The sequence below is a fragment of the Cataglyphis hispanica genome, chromosome 9 (assembly GCF_021464435.1).
Source record: "Cataglyphis hispanica isolate Lineage 1 chromosome 9, ULB_Chis1_1.0, whole genome shotgun sequence".
In the NCBI taxonomy this organism is placed as follows: Eukaryota; Metazoa; Arthropoda; class Insecta; order Hymenoptera; family Formicidae; genus Cataglyphis; species Cataglyphis hispanica.
Window position 1 is genome coordinate 7,317,801 of NC_065962.1, and position 26,772 is coordinate 7,344,572.

General features: G+C 32.1%; 2 protein-coding genes and 1 non-coding gene across 3 annotated transcripts; 2 read left to right on the top strand and 1 right to left on the bottom strand.

Annotated features, from left to right (window-relative positions):
* Positions 1-97: 97 nt before the first annotated feature.
* Positions 98-25,909, top strand: LOC126852114 (muscle-specific protein 20-like). The gene is made up of 5 exons (XM_050596600.1): positions 98-253; positions 10,580-10,661; positions 22,082-22,211; positions 24,947-25,067; positions 25,354-25,909. The coding sequence occupies exons 1-5, from the start codon at positions 230-232 to the stop codon at positions 25,543-25,545; spliced, it is 549 nt and encodes a 182-aa protein (XP_050452557.1). The 5' UTR covers positions 98-229; the 3' UTR covers positions 25,546-25,909.
* Positions 1,991-7,559, bottom strand: LOC126852115 (muscle-specific protein 20). Its single transcript, XM_050596601.1, has 4 exons — positions 7,396-7,559; positions 4,594-4,793; positions 4,360-4,480; positions 1,991-3,989 (listed from the first exon to the last, which is right to left on the bottom strand). Exons 1-4 carry the CDS (start codon positions 7,399-7,401, stop codon positions 3,810-3,812), a joined length of 507 nt encoding a protein of 168 aa, XP_050452558.1. The 5' UTR covers positions 7,402-7,559; the 3' UTR covers positions 1,991-3,809.
* Positions 9,855-9,995, top strand: LOC126852145 (U4 spliceosomal RNA). Its single transcript, XR_007687796.1, has one exon. It is a non-coding gene; the product is annotated as a U4 spliceosomal RNA (small nuclear RNA).
* Positions 25,910-26,772: the final 863 nt, after the last annotated feature.

The following is a 26,772-nucleotide window of genomic DNA, read 5'->3' on the forward strand; positions in this document are numbered from 1 at the left end:
GTGAAAGAGAGAGAGAGGGAGAGAGAGAGAGAGTGAGAGTGATTCACAATTCACATATATAGAGGCGCCCCCACATTCACCAACATGGATGCGCATCTATCACGCATATATACGCAGCCCAAGCGCGATGGAAGGCATTCTTTTTGTGCTTCAGCTTGAGTTAGTGAAAAGCTGAGAACTGTTGAGACGCGTCGCAAAATTTTGGAGAAGCGTATACAAGTTATTTGCCATGCCTGGACGCCCACTTTGGCAAGTAAGTGACGCGTTATTTTTTAAAATCGAAACGAGTATATACGAATGTATAATGTAATATACACGAGATACACAATATCATAGCTTTTTTCCTAATCTTTCTAATGATTTATTGTCTCAATCAAGTGTCTTTAATCAAATTTTTTTTTCTTGACTATTTGCTGTCAAGTATTTACTCGTTGCGATTATTATTTTATTATATACATCAGGGATATTTTTTATATTTTTCTCTCATAACTGAAATGTGTGTTATTTCTCTTTCTCTCTCGTGATTAGTTTGAATATCATTTTGTTGGTTAGCTATTTATCAATATCATTTATCTTATGTATAATTATTGTGTATATTCTACAGTTGTTTTTTAAATTGAAAATAATTTTTTCTCACAGCGATCAAAACATTTAATAATATTACTTAATTTAATTAAAATATTTATTACAAAAATCCAATATTGTATAATTTTATAATCAGTTATGTTTTTAATGACGTTTTCTATTTCTCTCTCTCTCTCTCTCTCTCTTTTACTTATTGTTTGTTTATATTAACGATATCTGTATCTTTCCCGCTTAATGAAAAATATAATATGACAATAATATGCTATGTAAAATAACTGCATAAATATAGGTAAAAATAGAGGAATATTAAAAATATAGAGAACAAAAAAATTTTAAATATATAATTTTTTTCCGTGAATTAATAAATTAAAACAAAAAATAATATAATATAATAATATATGTATTATTATTTGTATAGGGTATACATATGTAATATTGCAATATATCAATATGCATTTTATTGTAGCTTTTCTAAAATATAAATTATATTTGCATTTAAAATTAAAACAACATAAGTATTACATATTAATAATATGATAAAAAATTATGTGTTATTTAATCTTGCAACAGAAATGTTATAAAATTGTACATCGTAAATAAGATTTTTCAATATATTGCGCTTATATATTTTGAACAGTATTTTTGAAATTTCAAACAGTGACTTTTCTATTTAGATACTCTGAGTCAGTACGTCAATCTGCAAAAGTTTTGTAAATCCGCACATTAAAGTGCTTCTAATTTGAGAAACTCTTACTTTTAACATCGTGAATCATCATTCAAAATTCATCGTTGTTCACGTTTTTCTTACCAAAAGCAAGCAAATAATTTTCAAGTACTATCACATGCTATCAAATAAAATAAAATAGAGAAAAGTGCTCTTGATATCAAATTTCAGAATAATTAAATCTTTATGCAGTTCTTTATATGTATATTATCTTGTGAATCACTTTAATAAAATAATAATCTATATCGCGTAGAACGTGATAATACTTATGAAAATTTATTCAAACAAAACATTATTTAATAATTTATAATAAAAAAACTCTGTAAAACACATATACAAATTATTTTTCGGAAAAATTGATTTTGTTACGGAATGAACTAATATGGAGTCGTGAGCACAGAGTCTAACGGCTATGTATGCTACGTGATCCAGAAATAAACCGAAAGGCACTCGGATCTGCCAAGGAAAGCAAAAGTATATATGAATTAAATTTTACCAGAAGCATACACGAGCGTTACCTTCCACGAAAAATTGAGAAAAGCGTGTCGCGATGACGCGATTGCGATTTCTCATTTATTTATAAACAGTAATGGATATTTTTATACCTGTGTGGGGCAAAGATAAACAGGACGATGTAGGGTAGATCGTGATGCCGGGCAAAAAATTTTTTACTCGTGTAAATTGTATTTAATATGTGTTTAATTAAGAGTTTAATGGTGTGTACAATTAATTAATTTCTAATAATTATTGTTTACACATTGTATCAAACGCTCTATCAAACGCATGTAAGGCAAAAAACAAATTAAATTTTGTTTAGAAATTTCTTTTAGAGAGCAACAAATTATCGATTCTTTATATTTTGATATTTTTGGCCAGTATTCTTTATATTCATAAAATATACAACATCTTTATATTAGTAATTGCAATTTGCCTCAACCACATATTGGTTCAAAATTTACTATTCAAAATAACTTCATAGTATATGAATGAAATAGTCATCGCGAACATATGAAATTAATTTAATTTTTGATTATTTCTTGCATTGCTTTATTATTTCCTTGTCATAATGGTTGTGCATATTAGTAAAAAATTTATTTATATGTTGCACGTTTTTTAACGTACATCTTAAAGTTATGTATGGTAAATTTTATTATAATATATAAACAATTAATATATAATAATAAATGATAAAAAAGAATATATAAATTATGAAAAATGACGTTTATTTTTGATACATATAAATATATATATATATATATATATATATATATATATATATATATATAAAATTTATTTTTAATTTAACATTTAAATATCACAAATAATAACAAAGTTGTAAAAACTTATTAATTTAATTTATCAATTTGCAAAAATAAAATATTGGTACAACCAAATTAAATTATATAACTTATGAAATCGTCTATTGCAAAACATTACATGAGATTAACATCGATTTTATCATATTATAAATCTTAATAACTATTTTTATAATATTAATATTCTAAATCTATAACGCTTAGAAATTTTTGGTGTAATATTTGTTTATACATGTGTGTGTAATAGTATAATGTATAGTATTATGTGTATATGCGTATGTATATGTATGTATATGTTTATATATGTGTATATGTCAAATTGTGTTAATGTGCAGATATACATGAAAATATGTATAATTATTCATTTTTAGTGGATTTAATTGCATTAAATGTATTTAACATTTTGTTTAACATCATGTAATGTTAATGTAATAATTTATTTTATCCTGATTTGAAATATATGAATCCGACCGCGAATACGTGTGTACATATTTTTTTTGTCTATTTTATATAACAATTCGTGTAATTGTGTAAAACTTGTTTATGTAAATGTGTATATGTGAATTCTAAAAACATGTTTTTAAAGCACTTTTTTGCTCATTGCCAATGTGTGATAAAAAATCTCCTACTTATATTTACATGCAACCTACAACTGTTACGATTATAAAAATATATTTTTGCGCGATTAAATTAGAAAGTTAATAATTATTGATTCTATTATTGATATAAGAAGAAAAAGATAAAATTTATATATAATGTATTAACTGTTAAATATCAATATTTAAAGTATTTATTAAAAAATAATAATTATAGTTAATCAATACTCCAGAGACGCAGTATATGTGATGTAAAAAAAAAATCATAGAGAAATATCAACACAAATTATTCAATCTCATTTATATCAATAATAATTATGACAACAAGAAATAAATAAGTATTATTTAGAATAAAAATACTTATTTTTTGATGAAAATAATAAAAACTTTGAAAAATATTCCAAAAGCTTAATCTTATCTTCATGTTATACGCGCGGTTAAAAAATGTGATTTATTTTGATGTTTTTACTGTGTTTACTCCGTACTCGATAGTTTATCATTATATAGCATTTAATATATTATATGCATTTTTTATTTAGACGTGTGCATGTGTGTTTATGTATGTGTGTATTTGCTTCTATAAAAAATTTACATATGCCGAGTATTTCCAAAGCTACCGAGACCAGCTTGGCTGGCACCCTTATTGTAACCCATTTGAAGATTCAAATGACCTTCGCTGGCACGAAGCTGTTCCTCGGTGAAGGTTCTCTTGTTCTCGTCTGCCATCTTCGGTCCTAATCTTGGCCCATTCCAGTCATGTTTCTGAGTCTGTTGTAGTAGTAAAAATTAATTAATTAAATTTTATTAAATAATCAAAGTTTTAATAAGCTATACGGAAAATGTCTGCTGTGTCATTTTACATTGTCGTTTGTCATTTTTATGAAATGGGAGATTTTTTTTAAATTTTACTTTTTGTATTATATAGTTTTCTATTCAAAGTATAAAACAATGCAAAAAATCTAGTATTTTTACAAATAAAAATATAAATACAAACATTTTTTTACCGTGCATATATGTTTTTTTCATAAAAAAGATATATTTAAGATAATAAATTTATTCCTTAATTTATTAATTGATATATCTAATCTTAATATCTAATCGTAAATAATTAATTAATTGCTAAAAATTAAATACGCACCATTCTGCCCAGCGCGTACAAACAGAGGGTAACTTGAGGGATATTACGTCTTTCAAAGAGATCCGCGGTCTGGAAAATTTCTTCTTGCGGTACACCATAATTTTTAATTGCCGCTTGGAATCTATTGAGACAATAGATACGCATTATAAAATAATTGTTATGTAGAGATGAAGAATTAGGTATATATTATATAAAAAAGGAAACATATTAAGATATAATTTGATAACGCGATACCTTTGAATATTTTCCATAAGTTGAAAATTGGTGCCTTTAGTTTGAATCTTCTTAACCGATCCGGGTGCAAGTTTGTTAATTAGATTGCAAAGAATCACACCATCTCTCAAAATATCTTCATAGTTTCCAGGAGGGAGTTTCTCGCCCAATACAGCCTCTATCCATTCAAGCACTTCAGCTTCCTGTTCTTTATTGCGACCCTGAAATAGATATGTAATATAAGTATATATAGATAGAAATTAAAGTTTTTAAATAGATGTTAATATACGGAACAATTATTTTTTTGTATATTTTATTACAAGAATTTGATCTAGAATGTATTTCTATAAAGAAAGCCGATTGCATGCATTCTAAGCATTTTCTGTGAGGATAACTTAAAAATGGCTGTATCAAAAATAGATCGCACGCGGCAGTGTAGGATTACTCGCACGCGCGTAAAATCCAACGAAAATAAAATACGATGTCTGAAATTTTGGCTTTTACGTAAACTGCCAAAACAATATTAAGCTATCGGACACTTTTGCTTGAATTTATATATTATTATATTGTAATTTTATTCATACATTAAATGAATTATTTTCGAAGAAAGAGAGAAAAAGAGAGAGTGATAAAAAATATATTTATTTATAAATTATATATAAACGTAAGAATATTTTGTAGTGTAATACGAGATAATTTTGCGAATATAATTTTGTAAAAATCTCTAATTATAATTTTAACTATATTTCAGTTTATTTTGAACATCATTTATTATAAATTTCTCTTATAAATGAGAAATGTCTTACGAGGAAGAAATAATGAGCATCTTACAATTAATGGCTTTCACGCTTTTAGAATTTCTTAACGTTACATGATTCGATTTATGACTCGAACAGCTGACCGACGCAAATGAATCTGGCACTATTCAGTCAAAGCAATAAATCAGTATTTATAGCAAAATTAAAGTACAATCTTTTAAAGCCGCGGATTGAAAACTGCGCGATAAATATCGTAGTCATCGTATAATAGTGATTGTTTTTCGATTCACTCAACCGTGCGATATTTTGGGAAGAGTGATGTTATTCAGTCAGATATATAATGGACTTGGGCAATTTGTAATAATATCATGATCGCGGTTTCGAGAACAGCTGAACTGCACAAATACAGCAATTACGATGACTCTAATCTATTCTACGATTCACTTTTAAATAAATGCGCGTTTAATGATTATTTTTAATATTATAATTTTAGCGTAGGAAACAGTGTATTATATTTATTAAAAATAAAGCTAAATAAAAGCAAAGAATTATTATTGCAGATAATATAATCAAATTGCATCAACAAAATAAATATAACGTGTGAATCAGGATGTCCTAGAATTGACAAAAAGTGAATTCGCGTTACGTGATATTGGCTATATACAATTAATAAATATTTTTAAATTCACTGCGTTACGAAAGTATATATGAAATTTTTTTATATCTTATCTACGACATGTCAGGCGTGGTCGGGGCAACGTGTTTCTCGTCGCATCCATTCGGAATGATATTTTAAGCTTTCAAAGGGAGCTTCCGTTCGGACGAATGCGGCATCACCGCTTCCGAGGATATTTTGCAAACGTAACGCGCAACGTCGTAATAAATCACTAAATTTAAAGTTAAATTGGGTGGGTCCATACGATTCGCAACACTCCAGTGAATTAGCTGGCGATAGATCAAGCCGCACACCTGTGCTAAAGACATCATTTCGACTATCATCAGCATGAATTGAATATTATAATCGAGCATAACATTTTGCGCACATAAAGGATAAGATTTTACATTATATTAGTAACGTAAACACACACACAATATATGTATGTAACTAATAATATAAGAAAAAAAAAATTTTTAAACTTCTACTATTCTAATTAATTTTGCTATTGCTTGTTTTTATTTTAAATCAAATACATAATACGACAAATTAACACAATCAATGTATTAATTTAGATGATGGGCAGCTTTAATTATTGTGATAAATTGAATATTAATGTAATATTTTTTAAATGGTTTATTATTTTAGAACAAAATAATTGACAATTTGAGGCAAATAAACTGCAAATAAATTGCAATTTCTTCTTGGTTAGATAATTACTAAATTTCTTTGCACTAAATTATGCCCGAGAAACTACAAACTCTAAATTTATTGAAATTGAAACTTTCATCGTAAAACGGTATCCATTAATATTTTTTAAAACTGTTTTATTTCTTGTAATAACGTTTAAAAACCTGCATTGCATAACGATATTTATGTTAGGATATAAATACATTATATGTAAAGGAGAGAGAGAGAGAGAGAGAGAGAGAGAGAGAGAGAGAGAGAGAGAGAGAGAAAGAAAGAAAGACATACATCAACAGAAGGTACTGACGTAAAACGATGCAGAATGATGAATTGAATCATAACTATAAATATTTTAAGAACCATATGTGGGTGTGCATATTAGAAATATCAAGATATTAATAGTATTTTGTAGACTGTAATATCGTTATATATATAAAATTAAACGTTAAAAGTTATACTTACAAGCTGCATTGATTATAATATATTTGATATACTTTCAGATTATTCATTTCCTTCTATGAATTAATTGTTATATTAATTGTTTTTTTTTTTCATAAATAAGAAAAAAAAATTATATTTATATCTTATATTAATATCAAATGTGTATACAAAATATAAAAAACGTACATATTTTTTATTAGAGTTATAACAGAATCGGATCATGATTGATCATTAAAATAAAAACAGAATAAAAAAAATGACAGCTTTTAAAGAAGAACGTACCGGCATTTTGCTGCTATGTCGTTTCTTCGACGGTATATAGGTTGATAGCTTTCCCAAATAGTGTGACTTTGAAACTTTGAGTAGAAACTAAATCGGACGCTGCGCGTCGCGACGCTATATGGCGTCATCCCCTCCGTCGTATCCTTCCTGCCGATATTCAAGCAACGAGTGCTTTTGGCCGGCTGCCTAGTTTTTGGATGGGTATTCCCACACCCCCGCTCGTAACCAGATCTTGACACCGCGGCCCTATTTACAGGACGCGTTGTGGTCTTAAATTAAATTACAATTCGCATTCAGACAGACCGATTGCAGACCATCTGACATTGCCAATGAAATACTCGACACTATATTTTACATGAAGTGTAAAAGCGAAACAAAAACAAAATTATAATATAAACACTAATTTTCGGATAAGAACAAATGTAAGAAATAACGATTGACAATTGTGTGAAAACTGCTTAAGTAATTTTATATATATATATATATACTATATATTGCATGAAAATCTCATGTATGAAATTTGTTGCAAATATTAATGAGCGTATTAATAAGAGGTATTTAAAAAAAAATACTGTTTTTAATAGAATTGCTTTGGTCTTACACTCAGTCACAGAAAGTTTCCTCACTGACACACAGCTGCGTGACATCTGATGTCGCAATTTATTTTTAGCACATGTGTACATTATACAAACTTTATGAAAATCTTTAAACTTTTTATTAAGCATTCGCGATTTAATTTATAAACGATCTAAACCGCATATTTTTTAGTTCAACGACCCACTTCTCTATAGGGTTTATAACCAGTACTTAATTTAGAATTTAGATCATATACATTAGCTGTGAGATTTATTTCCGTGTTAAAGGATTTCATTTTCAATTTTATTTATTTCAATTGTTAATTTATAGCTAGCATTATATTATATATATTCTGATTAAATATATTAAAATTTGAGTAGAAACATATGAAAATTTAATATTAGTTAATTGCTAGAAAAATTATGTTTAATTATAATAATTCTTATCAAACCGTAAATCTATATAAAATAAAATAGAAAATAAATAAATAAGAAAAATTAGTGCAATGTAGTAAAAAGTAATTTAAAATAATATCGTATTCTGCATTATAATCGTGTATTACAATTGCTATGCATACGAAAAACGGCAAACCAGTAAAAAAGTAGAAACAAGTGGGTGTATTTTGCACAAAGATAGGGTTCAACATGCGTGGATATTCGCCAGATGAAAACGCCGATACATAAACGTCATAATTTCTGGACTCTGGCCACTTCGAAGGGTGAGGCCACCGCCGAGTTTAGATTTTATCAATCGTCGCTATTTCCTAAGTTTATCCTAACACAACGGATCTGCGTAGATGTCTGGAACAATTTTGTGATGCGTTCGTTCGAATTACGTAACAAAACATGGTTTCGTTAATAAATGGCACATCATCGATAACTTTAAAAAATATCATGATTCGTTGAAATGTTTTGTAGTATATGTGTTTTTAAAATTTTTTAACATTGACGTAAATAAATATCAGACATAGCAGAAAAAAAGACTGAAAAAAACTGGATATACGAAAAAGAATTTTAGATACCTCTTATTGACATATAATTCATAAAATAAAGATGTGAATTATTATTTTATATTTTATATATTAGTTTAATATAATAATTATTAGTCTGTAATCACATTAAAATAATTGAGTACATTGCGTATACTTATTTTCCACTTAGTCAATATTAAAAAAACATATGCTATTTATTAAAGTTTATGCTAACTCAATTGCGCAAATGACAGTTCGCATCCGAACTGTCATTAATTGTGTGTAATATAATTATAAATGTTACTATAATTATAAATGCATTTAGTTAAATAATTCAAGTATTTGATTTATTTAATTTTAATTGCATTTATTATTACATAGCAATTTGAAAATGTAAACAAGATAATTTTATTAGCAGTATATTGTTACTATCAAAAATTGCTCTTTGTATTATTTAATTCGACAATTACAATATTAATGTGTTTTATAGAAAATATTTAATGCATTTTAGAAAATTATATTACATAGCAATGTGTCCAAAAAATATCCAAGAAAGAAATGGTGAGAGATATAACTATCGCGAACGCTGACACTGTGACATATACTTCCTCGAGCGCGCACCTCCTGCCGTCATGCTCTCCTGTTCAGATATATTTTCTTACAAATATCCGGCTAGTCTATCATTTAAATTATCCGTTAATAATGACAAATTTTATTCATCTTGGGTCGGCGGATAGAAGTCACGTGTTTCGATGGCGATGTGCGCCACAAAGCTTCTTCTGTCAAAGCCGCTTCATTTCGGCTGCTCTTTAGTTTACGAAACGGACGCTACGTGGAGCTAATATAGAAAGCTTTCTCGCGATCAAAATTCCTCCTGACTACTATGAATACCGGTCCGGCTGACCGTCTCGTCATCTTTGCGCAGTGGCGATATCGTAACCAATGAGGTTCTACCGAGGTGCGATTATTGCTAGTTGAAAACTTTTACCAATACCCCGCCATGACGATGTGAAATACCATCGGCTACGGCAATTTTTGAAAGTTTCTGCGGAAACTGATAATTTTAATTCAAACACAAAGTTAAATCTCAATAGAACGAAGAGAAGAAGCTATCATCTGTTTCTTTATTCTCTTTTCTTTCTTTCATATTTATGCATACATATATATAAAATGTGACAAAATATCTCTTATTAAGGGTTATTATTAATTACGAAGTAGTTATATGTACGCATAAGTACGAACTTTTATTACCTTATAAGTAAATTACTTATCAGAAAAAGATTACATTTTTATTTCATAACAATTATAAATAAAAAAAGGAGGAAATTGGCATTTTATATTTCTTTAAGAATTATTTCTTTCCTTAAAATATATATATTTTTGTTCACTAAAAATATAAAATTAGATTTCTTGTTTAAAATTAAATATCTACACGAGAAAAATGTAAAATAAACAACATTTATCATTCTGTCTTTATATATAGTTGCCAAGCGTCAGTTGCTGAGCTGTTATTTTCCTTTAAGTTATTTAGAAGAATGCAGTTGGATAGCATATGTCATTTTTATGACTAGAGAATAAAAACTTTTAACGTGACATGCTTTTTTTTAAGATTTTATAATCTCTTCTGGTTAATCGCAGGTTGCTGGCAAGCGCGAAGCAAGCCAGGAAGCAGAAGCTCAACAATGGATCGAGACTGTAATTGGCGAGAGATTTCCACCAGGTAAATTTCTAAAATAAATTAATTAAAATAATATTCGTCATTTCAATTCTATATGCAATCAATATAATTTACTTAATTATTTTTAAAAATTATAAAATTTTTATAACATATTGTTCTATTTTTGACAATAATGAAAATCATTGAACAGAAATAATTTAAAATTATTTAATATGTGGAATTCATATACAAAAGAACGAGTTATTAGTTGGAAAAAATTCAAGTAAAAGTATTGAACTGTTTATTGCAAACTTCAGAAAATATTATCATATGTTTTAAGTAAAGATGTTTTAGTTATTTTTTTATAAATTTTAATGTACAAATAAGGATCCATTTCTGTATAGGGACAGAATTATTACTGTACTGTATTTTATATTGATTGAAAAAAATTGTTAAGATATGAATTTAATGCCCTAATATTTTCGAGAACCTACAAGCTTAATAATTCTTACATCTTAATTTACTTGAGAAATTTAATGTATATCTATTTCAAATATTTAAACATATAATTTACAAGTTTCTTAGAAAGTAAATGGATATATAACTTCAAAGATGTTATATATATTAACTAATTAATTATAATTTTAAATTTATTTACTATTTAATTCATATAATAATATAATTATATTTTTATATATATAAAAACGAATGATGGACGAATCTGTGGACTTGTTTCCTTAGAGTGTTATAAAAACGAATAATTCTTTTTAAATGCTTCTTTTAATAAATAAATATTTTTCAAAATACTTTACACTTAAAAATAATCAATAAAAATATTTAGTCTCTTTAAATAGCTATAATAGCTATGTACTTAATGATGCTACGAACATATATGAGCTCCTGTTCCGCGGAGGTGATACGAGTCCGAAAGCGTTCCGACGTTTTCATCCCTATTGGGGTGACGTTGAACGAAAGGGGTGGAAAAGCGCGTGCTGTTATCTAACTAGAATCGCATAATAGCCGGATACAAATGTCAGGTCGCGTGACGTCGCAAAGGTTAAGTTTCGTCGAGGTCAGTTCTCCCATATAGAACACACATCACATTTGATGCGATATGTATCGTGATAATAAATGTATATACATGTTATATCAGATAATATTTATTTTAAACATTTGCATATTTATAATATGCTGGAGAGTCAAATATTAAATTTCTTTTATCTTACTGTTGTAAATTAAATCGTCGAAGCTACTTGTAAAAATAGACATTTTTCGTGTAAATACAAATATGGGAGATGTAAATATAATTTATATACTTATATACACAGATACATAACGCTTTAAATATAAATAATTACTTAAAGATATATGTACATACATGTATATACATATACACATATGTATATAATATTCATAAATTTAACTTATTCTTTATTCTTGCAAGACTTGTCAATAGATGTATAATTGCCAATGAGTTTCCAGGGAGAAAATTATATTCCGAATAAAACTTAATAACATAAAATTAGAGTATTTATGAAATGGTGTCAAGAAACTTTTAAGGGATCACTCTCTCTGAACTCTATCCCTGAATTACTAGGGGTAGTTCTGCCTCCTGTTACATTATACTCCCCTGGCAAAACGCGCGCTTTGTTACGTCATTGCGAGCCACCCTATCGAGCTTGCCTCGGTGAACAACCCTCGATTCGACATACGACCCTGATGTGACAAACACGCCAGGCGTCGTCGCAATCGACGTTGCTTCACGTACGTTTGCGCGGCGCGTTGTTTTTTTTTACTCGTTATGAATATTCTGATAAGATCGACACGGAAAGAAGTCATATATCATAAAATCTCATTTAATAACATAGGCCGACAAAAAAAATTTTTATCAAGTAATTCTAATCAGAGTAGGTGTTTCTTATAGATTTTCGGTCACAAAAAAATAATGCTTCTGTTTTTTAAAATAAGAACTCGCTTTTTTAAAATTCAAAATAACTTTAAAACTTGATTCAATGGAGCAATTTGGACAGCGGGATTGTTTTTTATGAAAATTTATAAGATATTTATATACCTACTCTGATTAGAGTTAACAAAAAATATTTTTGTCGGCCTGTGTATATTATTCTTAAATGTCTTGTATGTATATTATGTGTAATAAATTTAATTATCAATTTTTAAATAATGAAACGTTGCTCTTAAAATGTAATTAATAGAGTAAAAATATATCATAAATTTGTCATTTATTTTTTAAAGAAGTTTTTATACCTGAAATTATTTTTAATATAATCTTAATATCGAATCTCGATAAATAAATGACAAAATTTATTTATTGAAAATAACTCAAATAATCATCCGATAAGATAGTTGATAATAACGTAATATAAGATAGTTGATTATGTTAAATATATGTAATAAAAATATTTCGCAATTTAACTGATTTTTTTTGACCGATTGCCACTGGCATGCATGATTGCATAGTCTTATCAGTTAAGATTAAATATTGCTTTTGGAATAATGATATAAATAATAAAATAAAAAAAATATATTACATTTCTAAATATTTGATACAGACAAATTGAAAAATATTATTGATTAATTTTGTTAACCAGTTTAATAAATTTTTAATGTTTGAAGTTCGATGGCTCTTGCCATTTCAAGAGCCCGTCACGCATATTTGATCACCGAAAATATGAATCTCTTTTCTGTCGCATTCATTAAGATCTATAAGAAGGGACTTATAATATATTCGACATAACATATTCGACGTAACATATTTGATAACACTGATTATGGCAAGTGTTTAGATTTAACGACCCTCCACCCATGACTGTCATCCTGGTTGTGTCGAGGATTCGATGGAGGTGGCCAAACGACGAAACCACCCCCACTCGAGCACATGATTAATCCCCACTAGAAACCTTCGATACCTATGACAATCTAAGTGGGGGTCCCCTCGACACGCAAGAAAGCTCTCTTGAGCGAGTGACAGCCTGGTCCCCGCGAACCTTGAGCGTACCTGTCGGAAACAGACAGAACCCAACGTGTTTATAAAGAAAGCCAATCTCGATAATATCGGGCGTAATAGAAAAAATTCATATAATACATATAATCGAGATGAAAGCCTAAATAAGCTTAAATAAATCTTCTTATGAAGAATAATACAATTTTTTGTAAGCATTAATTTTTTTATGTTCTTAAAAAAATATTTTGCTTTTTCACTTTCTTCCTGTTACTCTGGTAATTTGAGAACAAATTCTGTATTCATCTTCAGCTTCGCCGGTACTTTTACTTATTACGCGGCGAACCTAAGGGTGATCTAGATTACAATATATGTCACGTAGAGCATGTTCAAGCTCTATGCGAGGATGCGAGCCGGATAGTCGAAGCTTTTGATGTTATTGACTCGTTTAAAATTGAACTTAAACACTCGAGGTTCAATTACGCTCTTTCCGTCGCGTCCCGACCTGACCTACCCTAGACACTGGGATCCTTATGCTCGCGTAACGCGAATTTAATAGGAATTTCAAAGTATCCCGTGGGACTTCCAAATACAGATGGTAGCCTGCTCCCGGAAGCTCGCGAGGCATGCTTGGCACGACCCTTGTTTGACAGGTCTCAAGTGTGAAATATTGCATTAATGTTTTTATGTGTCGTCGATAGTTTCGAACACGGTTGATTGGGTGACATGTATTTCAAGAAAAATTAAATTAGACTTTTGAGTTAAGAAACTTAAATGGACATTAACACGCATATATTTAATAATTTAAAATTTTTTAGTTATCACATACACAAATGTAAAATAATTATGAAGTTTTTGTCATTTTGATTGTCGTTTTACAGTCAATATATGATATACTTCTAATATTTTCATTATACAATAAAGACACATTTTTTATATAATTACAAGATACAAATAAATTGTTAAGTTTATATAAAAATAATTTATGAAGAAAATATTAGAATTAATTACATTTATATCGCCAGAAATGATGATGATGATTGTAAGCAATGCGCATATTTTCCTGCTGTCAAAATTTGTAATGTGCAAAATTTTCATGCTGATTTCAATTTAAGCTTAATTAAATATTAAACATATTTCACATAAACATACAGTATTCGCACGTACATATAACAATCAATTTACTAATCATTGCATATGATGATATTAATAATTATTTTCTTTTATGGAAGAATGAGCATTTCGCAAAAATGATTATACTAATCAAAATAAATTTTGTTATTGATAAAATATTTAAGACATACAAAAACATGTTACTCTTACCGAACATTTAATACTGACCGAGTCGACGACGAGTATTGATTTACCGTCATCTGTTCATCATGTTACGTCGTAAGGACGCTGGCATACCAGGGCCACATACAGCACTCTAGATGGTCGTGCTTCTAGTGCTGCTAGTTACATATGTCACCTCCGCACTTCTTTGATCTCTTCATCCTGCTTTCATATACTTTCACCTACAATTATTATGGTTTGTTGCGGATACTTTGATCAAGCAGCGTTCATAATAAACGATATATAATTTCGATGAGTCAATTTTGTTCACACTTCTTTTGATTATAAAATTTCACATTTTATATTGACATTTTTTTATATAATTTTGTTAAGTTAAACGTTAACAATTTTGCGATATGGCTTATTTTTCATATCAAAAGAATTGTATAAAAGTTGTACGATATAATTTATAATTTCTTTGCGATTGCATATACATATAACTGAAGTGTATTATACGCAAAAATGAGTTATACATATAACTAGGTAAGATAAAATACACAGACACGTTCTCCGCATTTTTAATTTAATTTATAAATTGTATTTATATATTTTTAAATTGTGTGTTATGTTAAATTAACTCATTAATGCATAATGCCCCAGCTCATCTTTCTTTGAATAATCACAGAGCGATATATATCAATATGTGAACGCTGCTTAATGCCTTAAAAATGTACTTCTGAAAGAAACGTCAGTCATCTGTCCGTCACGGTGGCGCAAGTCGCTTGGGTACACCAGGGCAACAGCAGACGTTTGAGGGATTTATAGGGTGTCCCGCCGACACGTAGACCGATCGATTCGTTAAATTACGACCTTATGGTCGCGTTCCCCTCATCCGTTCTGGCTGTTCATTACCCCATCTCTTGAATCGGATACGCTCATTGAGTATTATCGAGCACGTGTTCTGTCGATACGTCGATGGTCTCGTCATATGACACAGAGTGACGTCACGAAAGCTCGCACCTACTAGGAAAGCAACGTCGGGCAGTAGATGAATTTATGGAGACACACGGCTACATTGTGTTCCATCTCGCGCGGAGGATCCTGGTAAGCTTCTCTCACGCTTGTCGTGAGGACCCGCTCGCGATACGATCCGCCGAAGTGTAAGAAGAATTTCTTCGATACGAAAGAAATCATTTGACGCGCGACAACGGATGACCGATCACTCGAGGATAGGGTGCGACTGTCAGTTGTCCGTCAAAAGATCGTCAATGACGTCATTCCGAGACGAGCCTACCAGGAGCCTACAGCCCCGAGCTAGATTTACGAGCGTCGCACGATCAACAGGTGGTTGCTGTGATCAACAGGTAGTCGCTGTCAATAATGCAAGCGCACGCGAGCGCATCTGCTGGGGAACGTATTATTAAAATAAAAGTATATTCCCTCAATGAAAGCAAATATTACAGTATTATATCGTCTAGTTTAACTTTGTGTTACCGTAAATATAATCATTATTAAATTATTAAAGAGAAGTAATGATAAAGAAATGCAATTCGATAAATGCAAATAATCGAGATATCTTATTCGTTTATTTACTTCGACTAGTCACTTTGACTTACTTTTCTAACTGCAATAAAGTAATTATTCTTTCATGTCTAATTATATACTTTTTGAAATAGCAATCTTTAATTTAATTTTGATATATTCTTTTAACTTTTCTTTGGAGATTTGCTATTATTGTACGGGATATCCGATAATTTTTGACATATGAAATGTGAAGGTAAATTGGCTCAAAAATTGAGAAGGAAAATCTTATACCGTTTTGCGATTTTTGTAATAATTATTGAGAAATTAATTCAAAAAGGTCGATCAATTCGTGTGTCAAAAATTATTGGACTTCCTGTATATTTCACACACTACTGCAAGAATTATATATGTGTAATGCATATACTTAAAAACGGATTATAAAAATATTTTACATCGTATTTAAGATTTTACATAAAATTGTAAGATATATTTTATGCCTTTAAATAAGTTGACGAATAAAAAAAAATTGTAAGTAAATATAAAAATATAATAATATCGCTTAATTTGCTCGGGGATTCATTAGCATTAGAAATTAGAGGAACGCGGCGGAAATCTTGGATTCTGCGTACAACGGTATTGCATTCCCGCGAGACCTGTTGCCATGTCGACGATCGTAAATTCAAGCGCAGGATGTTGTCCTGATGAAAACCGTGCTTGTGACGTCTTTATGACATGAGTCTGACATTTAATCGATATGAAGGCGACGCAAGCGCGTTCGTTGTCTTTTCCTGCCTGGTGTATGTCTGAAATAATTCATTATCTTTATTAGCAATATAGTTGCTAGCAATACAATAAATATTTCGAAATGTACGAATAATGTACGATTTAAATATAGTATAATATATCATTGTGAGAAAGATAAAGAATTATAATTATGTATCATATATGTATACATATAATCTCAATTCCAAATATTAATCTTTTTTTTTTCATTGTTAAATTAAGCACGATAGAAAAGTAAATAGTAATTAGACCAATTGACACACGATTTTAAAATTAGACGATTTTATTAATTGCTTTATTAATATTAATTTCAATATTTATAAATCATTATTATATAAATATATATATATATATATATATACATATATATATAAATTAACATATAAATTTATTTTACACGGTTTGTAAAAATCGTAGATATGTTTTATCGATAATGAGCGTGGACAAGAATTACAACAATACGTATAGGCCTTCGACTACTAGATGATAATCTTGATTATCGACATTTAGACGTATTACTATGCATTACATCTTTCATATACGAGTACATAGTATGTCGAGAAACATTCATTATCATTCGCATTTGCATAATGCTCTTAATCTCTTTCGGTCTCTTATTAACGCGACTTTTTGAAATCATAATTCATCATCGGTAGCAAAAAAAAAACGTTGAATGGCGACAACCGCGAACGATATCGGAGACGAGCCATCGATTTCACGTCAAATCCTCCAAACATGACGACCATGACGTGTCAACGTAACAGGATAGTATCACCCGCGGGAATAGTTTCGATCTGTCGATACATATTGTTGCGTTCGGGGATTTTTTCCCGAAGACGGCAGGAAGACGCACGGCGTCTGAAAAAGACCAGGCCAGCATCACGCCGTGGCTATTCGCCGGCGGATGAAAGAAACGGGCGAAGACAAACTCGGAGTCACGGCGACGACCGCGCGAAGGCGCGATATTGATTTTCTGTCATCTTCTCGGGTTTACGACATCTCACCGCGTTTCGACACTACCAGGAACCTATCAGCATGTCACGCTTGTTTATCCCGGACAGCCGGCCCCCCTCCCCTCCCCCGCCCTTCGCACGCGGCGCGTATTTGTTTGTCGAAGAGAACGACGGGTGGATGCTGCCTGGATATCGCGCAAAAGCGGTGGCATCGTACAGTATGAAATTTATTCCATCTATCTATATCTATACTATATAGAATATAGAAGGATAGAATGTATTCGATCTAACGTAGAAACTTTGTGACTTCTTTTTGCGTACATGTGTATTAAGATTACTTAATTAAATTTAATAGATTTATTTGAAATTAGGATTCTAAGCTATTTCCGCGAAAATTATATATTTATATAACAAATTATTTAAAAGTATCGTATATTTAAAGAAAAAATATCGTATCTCTCTTCTACAATATGTTTGTTGTAAGACTAAACAGAGATGTTGTTCTTAAAGAAAGAAAAAAAGATAAAGAAGGAAACAAAAATTTAATATTAATTAAAATTATTTGAATACGCTTTGTCAGATGTATATAAAATATAAATTATATTAATTTATTGATAAGAATGTTGGGTTTCAATTTCCTTATGATTTTGCTTTAAAATTAATATATTAAAATTAATAATACAATTTTGTAAAGACAAAGATGTCATGTGTTGTTTTCCATACATAATTCCATAATAATAAAATTATCTATAGTCAATAAAATATAAATAATTCCGTAAAAAAATATAGTTTTATTAGATACATGCATTCTCGAAGAAAAATGTTTGCAAAAATTGCATAGTATTTTATCCGTTTGATAATTCAAATCTTTTAAATTGTGTATTGAGTTATCTTTCAAATATTATTATTTACACACTTAAGGAAATTTAGAGTTTATCCCGGGATAAAATTCTTGAAGAAAGATTCAAGTAGGGTAAAGCGAAATGGGAAGTTTGAGGGGGAAGCAGAAATGTGTGCGTCGAGCAAAAGCGAACATAGGGAAAGCGCGTAATACATTCCTGATACCAACCAAACTATTCGCATTAGAAAACGAGCAACAAGTCTCTCATTTCTGATCAATTTTCTCTTAATTATTGCACAAAGAAACGAGCTTTAATTAAATTGGAGAAATTATGATTAAAAAATATTTCAGATAAAATATATAAAACGGTATGTATACATATACATATATTTCTTTAAATTAAAATTTTGTCCAAAACAAATTGAAATTTGATAGCGATAATGTCATTTAATGGAATAATTAATTGACCGATCGGAATTGCGGAGGACCATCCAGAACCAATCGCCTGTCGATGGCTCGTCAATCGAGAATTCAAGCGTACGACCAGCCGCTTACTAGGCGAACAGATTTCGGGGTTGGCGTTTAACGCGATCCCCACCAACTCAAAACCACGTGACCGTCGTCCTTGCAGGATCAGGCTAGTAGTATTTTAGACAGTTGGCACGTGGGTGTCCTCTTGTCCGAAAATGTTCCGCTCTAATATTCCGCCGGGTATGCGGATGAATCTATCACTCTTTAAAGCTCACTTCTTATTGCATTGTATACTATATAATTTAGAATTTTTTACATCGTTTATCGCGTAAAAAAATTAAAATTATATACTACAATATTAAAATAAAATTGAGGATTAATTAAAGAATTTTCGCAAAACTACACTTCGAATATGATAAATATGCTGGAATTTAAAACTGAAACGTGTAAAAAATATATCAAAGTGTAAACATGAATGAAAAGAAGATGCTTATTTCCTTGCAACTTTATGCACTGCATTATATTTAATGCATATTTTTAGGATTAAAATAACCGCGTGATTTTCTTATCACTTGCAATTTTGCATACGTTGAGTTAATGAGATTTTTATTCCAGTCTCTGTATTCATTAAATTATTTTTGTTCTGCGAGGCAGAAGGGAATAATCAATATGTTGAATATCACGTTTTGTGATATTAATTTAAAAAAATAGGTTTATAAATTATTTACCAATTTATCATCGTAGCTTATCATTTAAATAAAATTGATGTGAGTGCAACAATACTTTAACAGTAATTAAATTACAGTTTTCGTATAAGATAAAATAATTAAAGTCAAAATAAAGTCTTGCAATTCGATATAAGCAATTCTGCATTCATGTTAGTTTCTGCTATCCAAGTAGCTTCGATAATTTAGAATCTAACTTAATTATACGCGCATAACTATCAGTCGAGAACCGGAGAAATGGAGAAAAATGCATTAACGGATTAAAATACTATTCGTAGGGGCGGTTATCGGAAAAACCGTGTGGGAGTTATGCCAACTGTTGCTTCTCGGACGTCGTGCGTCGATACAATTTGCGATGGCGGCGGCGCGAGCAGCGTCGCGCGCCGATAGATTGGATACATCGATACACGCTGGTTGTATCGCTGACGTGGGGGAGGGAGGCGGGAGGGAGACGGAAAAAAAACGCAACGACAGTGCCGAGTGCGGCCCGAACGCACAGCTCTTGTAACGAGCTGCGTCCCTAGGATCCCGAGACGCGTCGTGTCTTTCGAATGGCGACGTCCGATCGTGACGAAAGGCACCATCGGCCGCCGCGTCGCCGCCGCCGACGGGGAAGACGCCGATGGCGTCGGCGGCGGCGGCGACGACAACGGCGGCATTTTGCTGTCCGCCGATCAAGGCGAGCAAAAAGAGCGCCGGCGTTCGCAAGACGCGAGCGGCCTTTCCTGATTCTTCGTTCGACGTGACAAAAAATGCCATGCCCCCTTGGCTCGCCTCTTGGCATAATGGGGCGCCATGAGCGAGCGCTGGTTGCCGCGCACGTTAAGCCTCGCAGTTATTATTTCGCGGCGGATCTGTCCCCGCGAGAGAGAGCGAGTGAGCGAGCGATGCGGGAGCTGAAGAAGAAGGGGGAAGCGATAGTGGGAGAGGGATAGAGAGAGGAGGCAGAGATGGGCACGCGGAGTATCGAGCGAAAAAATGGTCAATAGGTAGGGGAAGCGGCGGGGAGTTGGACATTGATAACCGCCGTTTCCCGGATACCGTGGTCCGCGAAAACCAAAGGTCGCTCGGCTATCGCGCAAGCCCCGGCCTCCTTGAAACTGCGCGCGAATTTCGGGTATCGGGTGCGGGAAGGGAGGATGTCGTTTCTGCGATCCTGGTGCCGCGGTGATCGTCAACATTCTTTTCACTATCGGGCCGCTCTCCCTTTCTCTCGGAGCTTTCTCTATGCAAATGCGGCCGAAAATAATCTAATAAAATAAATTGAAGAAGAGGTGAATCTTCCTTGATATCTTTATTAACGTTTTTTGAAGTGTTAGAAGAAATATATTACGCGCTGATTGCATGCTTGTTGTGTAATCGAGATCTTTTAATCGGCACAAGATTACAGACTAATATGATACTATCAGTTATGTCAAAATTGTATGTGTAAATAATATCAACTTCACATAGTGACAGCGTACCACGTGTCGCTTCAAAAATTTTTCAAGAATAAGAAAAATTATCATGTTTGTCTCCAATAATAATTTATTGTTCTAAACAGGATAAAGAAGAAAAAGGAGATTTAATATTAATTAAAATTATTTGGATAACACTTCATTAAATGTATATGATTTATATTAATTTTTTTCATAAGAATGTTGAGTCTCAATTTTTTTAGGGCTCTGTTTTAAAACTAAAATTCTAGTTTTTGTAAGGTTCAGAAAACATAAAATGTCTTATGTTCCTAATAATTGTAAATCAATTATACATCAAGCCTAGGATTGCATATATATATTCAATCTAATATGAAAGACGATATTGAAAACAGAATAATTTTCAAAATATCTAAATATCATAGCGCTTTAACATCATGTCTTTATGATATATTTTTCTATTAAAATTGTAAGATTATATTTTAAATAACGATATAATATAACGTAGTATTCATATGTATTCACGCACATTTATAGGATTGAGTTACGAAGATGCCTTGAGAGATGGTGTCATCCTCTGTAAGCTCATGAACAAATTGCAGCCTGGCTTGATCTCCAAGATCAATACGTCCGGTGGCGATTATAAGATGATGGACAACCTTAATCAGTGAGTATCGTACGGTTCTGAAAAATTTGAAATATAGGCATTCATGAAAATAGGCGAAATTATTTAAACAGTGCATAAATCAATGAAGCATCATAATACAATAATAACAAAAATTTCGTTTAAATGTCTCGTGAATAATTCGATGTAATACAAGACACAGGTAATTTATGTATTCGTGTCTAAGGTATCTCTCGGCTATCTCGCCGGTTGTCAGTATGTCAGTGTCGGCGACGCGCTTCCTGCGATCTCATGCTGCCCTAATCCGCCGTCGACTTTACGCAATCGACAGTGTTTTGCGTCAATTTCTCGATTGCAGAGTATCGACAAGGCCGATCAACGACCGTTGTCGCAGTCGAGAGATTGTTGACCTTCTCGACTCTTCCCGACTTTCGAGAGTCACGCGATACCTGCGGCCACATGAAACGGCGCGAATGCCCTACGATAACGATCTTGCTCCTGGCCGGTCGTGTTCGCCTGATAATCGAGAACCGACAAAGTCTGAGGTCGGGACTATCGACTATACATTGGAGCGCGATGAAAGTGAAAACGGAATAGATATATGTAGACACACAGAATAGCTACTACTGAGCGCGTAAAGGAAATGGAAATTCGCAGAGGTTTTTACAAATCGATGTTTTGCATTCTTTTTTGGATAATCTCTTCAATTGTAAGATTCGTACAATGAGATAATCGAATAATATTCCATTTCAGCAAAAAATTTAATTTTTAAAGATGCTCATCAAAGCGATCTTTTTATTACTGTTTAATCCATATATAAATTGCTCTACACATTAAGCATAATATACATTCCTAAATTTACTTTTTTTCTTATGATTTAAATATTTATATATTTTCTTAGATGTTCTCGTGTCAATTCTTTATGCATTCGCGTAAGATAATCTCATTCGACGAAATATATTTATATCACAATTGCAATCCAAAAATAGAATAGATATAATACACGAGTCGGAAGCCTGTAGCACACTGCTACAATCCTGATGAAATATTTGCCTGCGAGGAGGTGATTTTAGGATCGCGCAAAGAAATGCACCCTTGCAGACGAAAACTGCGCTTCGCCTGTCTCTTTTCCTTTCATCGCTCGGATGAAGCGAGTTTCTCCTTCTCGAACTGCCGGAGAAATGTGTACGCATTTCCCGTAAAGCGTGTCGGTTTCTTTTTTCTTTCACGATCGCCGATTTATGCCCGCGAGACAATCGCATATCCGGAGTCGCTTCCTCATCCTCGCGCGTCTCGGTGTCATCGTCGTCGTTCTCGCGCTGCATCGTCGCCGTCGGCATCGTTGCACGTGCGCATGTCGCGCTTCTTCTCGGCATTTGGCGCGTTTTGAATGTTTAAGAGCGCTTCCCCGAGGTAGTGGGGCGAACGATGCGCAGCGCGGCCACTCCGCGTTACTCCCTTTCTACGCGAGCAGCATAATTCCAGCGAAGGTGATACATCCGCCACATGTCGCGTCTTCGGCGGCCACGTAAGATGACGTTTGTTACGTACGCACATGTGTACGGCGCGAGGAGTCTGCATGCGCGCCGACCCATGTTCTTTCATGCGCCTCTGATAGATGGGTAACTCAGTGACCTGCCTCACGTTTTCCGCTCGGTGAACGTAACGCGCATCCAACACACACTTAATCGCATAGAGATACCACATTTGATGATGTCAATGATCTTCTTTTTCGTTGTGTAAGTATGTACATATGTACGACGCGAGAAGGAGTCTGCATGTGCGCCGACCTAAACTACTTTATACGCCTCTGATAGATGGACCTCATTGACCTGTCCCACGTTTTCGGCTCGATGAACGCTCATCCGAATACATACTGACATACTTGATCGCATAGAGACACCGCATAGAGATACCACGTTTGATGATGTTGGTAATCTCATTTTTTGTTATATTGATATTTTTCAAAGATTTATTACATTGTAAAGTATATTATAAAGATGCGTGTTGTGAATATTTTATTTTTTCGCGATGCTTTTAACATAAATTAAAGAGCTCTAGAAATCTCGTTATAGAACGAGATTTTTCATTTGATTGTTAGATATGCGATTAATCAATTTGCGAGATATTACCTTTGTAATTAACGCGAGAGACATGATCGACTGCATTTATACGTCACTCTTAATCTTGTTTAATAATATTCTTAAAACTGACCAATCATAGCTATTCCTCTGCACAACAGAATATATATATAAGAATAACGTATAAATGCAGTCATTAACAATGATAGTTGTCTTAAACGGAGGATGAGATCCTGCTATCCTGTTAAGTGGACACACGCAACACGTCATTTCTACGATATGGAGAACAAAGCGTCGCGGCTCTCATATTCCCAGAGTACGATATACTGCACAAACTTTAATGTTAATTATCAATCAGTGATAATTAGCGACCAAACAATAGAAGCGCGTCACTAGCTGAAAGCGACGCCCAGGCGAACAGCCATATAAAGGAGTTAAATGTGCTGCTCTTTTGTGTCTTCCTCGCCTTTGTTTTCCCTCCGACTTGCCGCCATTCTCAATGATGTGTCTCACAAGCCTTCCTCATTGCATAAGAATTCTGATGTATATTTTTCTGGAACATAATCCGCAATTAATTAAATGTGCGATATTAAATATATAGAGTTTCTTCTCTATTTATCTTTTATTTATTGAAAACATTAATGTATATCTGGTTGTATTAATAAAAATTGTAAAAAAATATATTTTAATTTTCAGATTTCAAAAAGCCTGTGTAAAATATGGTGTACCTGATGTTGATCTTTTCCAAGCTGTCGATCTGATGGAACGTAAAAATATCGCTCAAGTAACAAATACCATCTTTGCCATTGGACGGACGGTAATTAATTAATGTCACTTTATTATTCTCTTGGAATATGATAGTTAATTTTATACATTAAATTTTAATTTATTCATTAAACTTTTAAAATTTGCAAATTTCTTTAATATGCAGGTCTACATGATAAATATTCGAGATGTGCAATTAATCTGAAAGTAAATAACGTAATGTAAATTAAATGCATTATTCTATATGACAGTCATATTGCTTTTTTAATTATATTAGGTAAGCTATTAAAAATGAAAATACATACATCTTTTGTGCGTGAAAAAATTATTATTTACAGACGTACAAACATCCTGAATGGCGCGGTCCTTGGTTGGGTCCGAAACCAGCGGAAGAAAACAAAAGGTCCTTTACAGAGGAGCAATTAAGAGCTGGCGAGGGACTTATTGGCTTGCAAGCTGGTACTAATAAGGGAGCTACTCAAGCAGGACAAAATTTCGGAGCTACGAGAAAGATACTTCTTGGAAAGTAATTGATAAAAGTAGCATTTTTTATGCTAGAAGTATCATGTTTAAAAACAGATAATTCTTTAAATGAATATACATATAAAGCCGTCGCAACGTAAAATTATCATAAATATATTAAAAATGATTTAATCATAACACTTTTACAAAAGAATTGTTTTACAATTCTTTTTCTGTTACACACACACACACACACACACACACACATATATATTCCGCTGGAAAGAACATAAGTGATATTGATAACATATATATGTAACTATATGTTTTAGACATGTTAAAATTATTCTGTATTCAGTATATTTCCTTGATGTGAATGTATTTAACAAAGTAATAAGTAATATAATAACACCTATGTGTTTCGACAATGTATGTGAAAACTAAATTTATTATTTCTATTTTATTGCCATAAAACATAAAAACTTGCATACTTTATTGTCTAAATCTTCTTCGAAATTTTAATGCCGTAAAAGAAAAGTGAAATAATTTATTTTAAATTAATATAATTTGACTATATATTTCTTCAAATTTTTATCACATTCAATATTTTATTAATCAAAATTCTAAAAAGTTCATCAAAATTAACTAAAAAAAGACTTTTATTTCTTAGCATCCCTGAAACTTAATTATTTTCTCTACTCTCTGATTTAATTCAAAATTTTTCTATATCTTATCTTGTTAAGAAATAATCATTTGACAGATCTCATCTCGAAATACTCTTGTATAAACAAACATTCTACATAGTTAAGTCCGCATTATCGCAGTGTCTTGAGCAGATTTTAAGATATAAGCTATTCTAAGCGCGTAAAATTCCTAGAGCGAGAATCTTGTCGCTCTTGCTACTTTCCTGGCAACTTGGTCCGCGTCCGACAATCGTCTCCTATCGTGAGTTCTGTGTCGGTGCATAGAGCGTGACAGGCTGCTAGACACGTATACACATCTCTCTGCACACGTGTCGCGTTATCGCAACCGCTACGAAGATCAGTCGTCGTATGTACGTACGCATCGACGTATGTATGTACGCAGGTGGCGGAGCGCGTATGCGACAGCACAAGCCTCGTACGTGACAGGGACGATGAGTGGGCGTGACGTGTACGTACACGCGTTACACGCATTCCTTGACCGGTTTCTACACCGCAAGGCTCCTCGAGGATCAGGCGAACATCCTAAGATGGAGCATGTTCCGATTCGAAATCATGCTCCGTTTTTCTCCACTCATTCATCATGTCGTCGTC

Bases quoted from the DNA above. Each gene is read 5' to 3' on its own strand.
- LOC126852115 (XM_050596601.1), bottom strand. The intron at 4,481-4,593 runs GTATCGCGTTAT...TTGTCTCAATAG, and splicing joins CTTATGGAAAATATTCAAAG to ATTCCAAGCGGCAATTAAAA. The intron at 3,990-4,359 runs GTGCGTATTTAA...CTACTACAACAG, and splicing joins TGTACGCGCTGGGCAGAATG to ACTCAGAAACATGACTGGAA.
- LOC126852114 (XM_050596600.1), top strand. From the start codon at position 230: ATGCCTGGACGCCCACTTTGGCAA. The intron at 254-10,579 runs GTAAGTGACGCG...GGTTAATCGCAG, and splicing joins CTGGACGCCCACTTTGGCAA to GTTGCTGGCAAGCGCGAAGC. The intron at 25,068-25,353 runs GTAATTAATTAA...TATTATTTACAG, and splicing joins TCTTTGCCATTGGACGGACG to ACGTACAAACATCCTGAATG.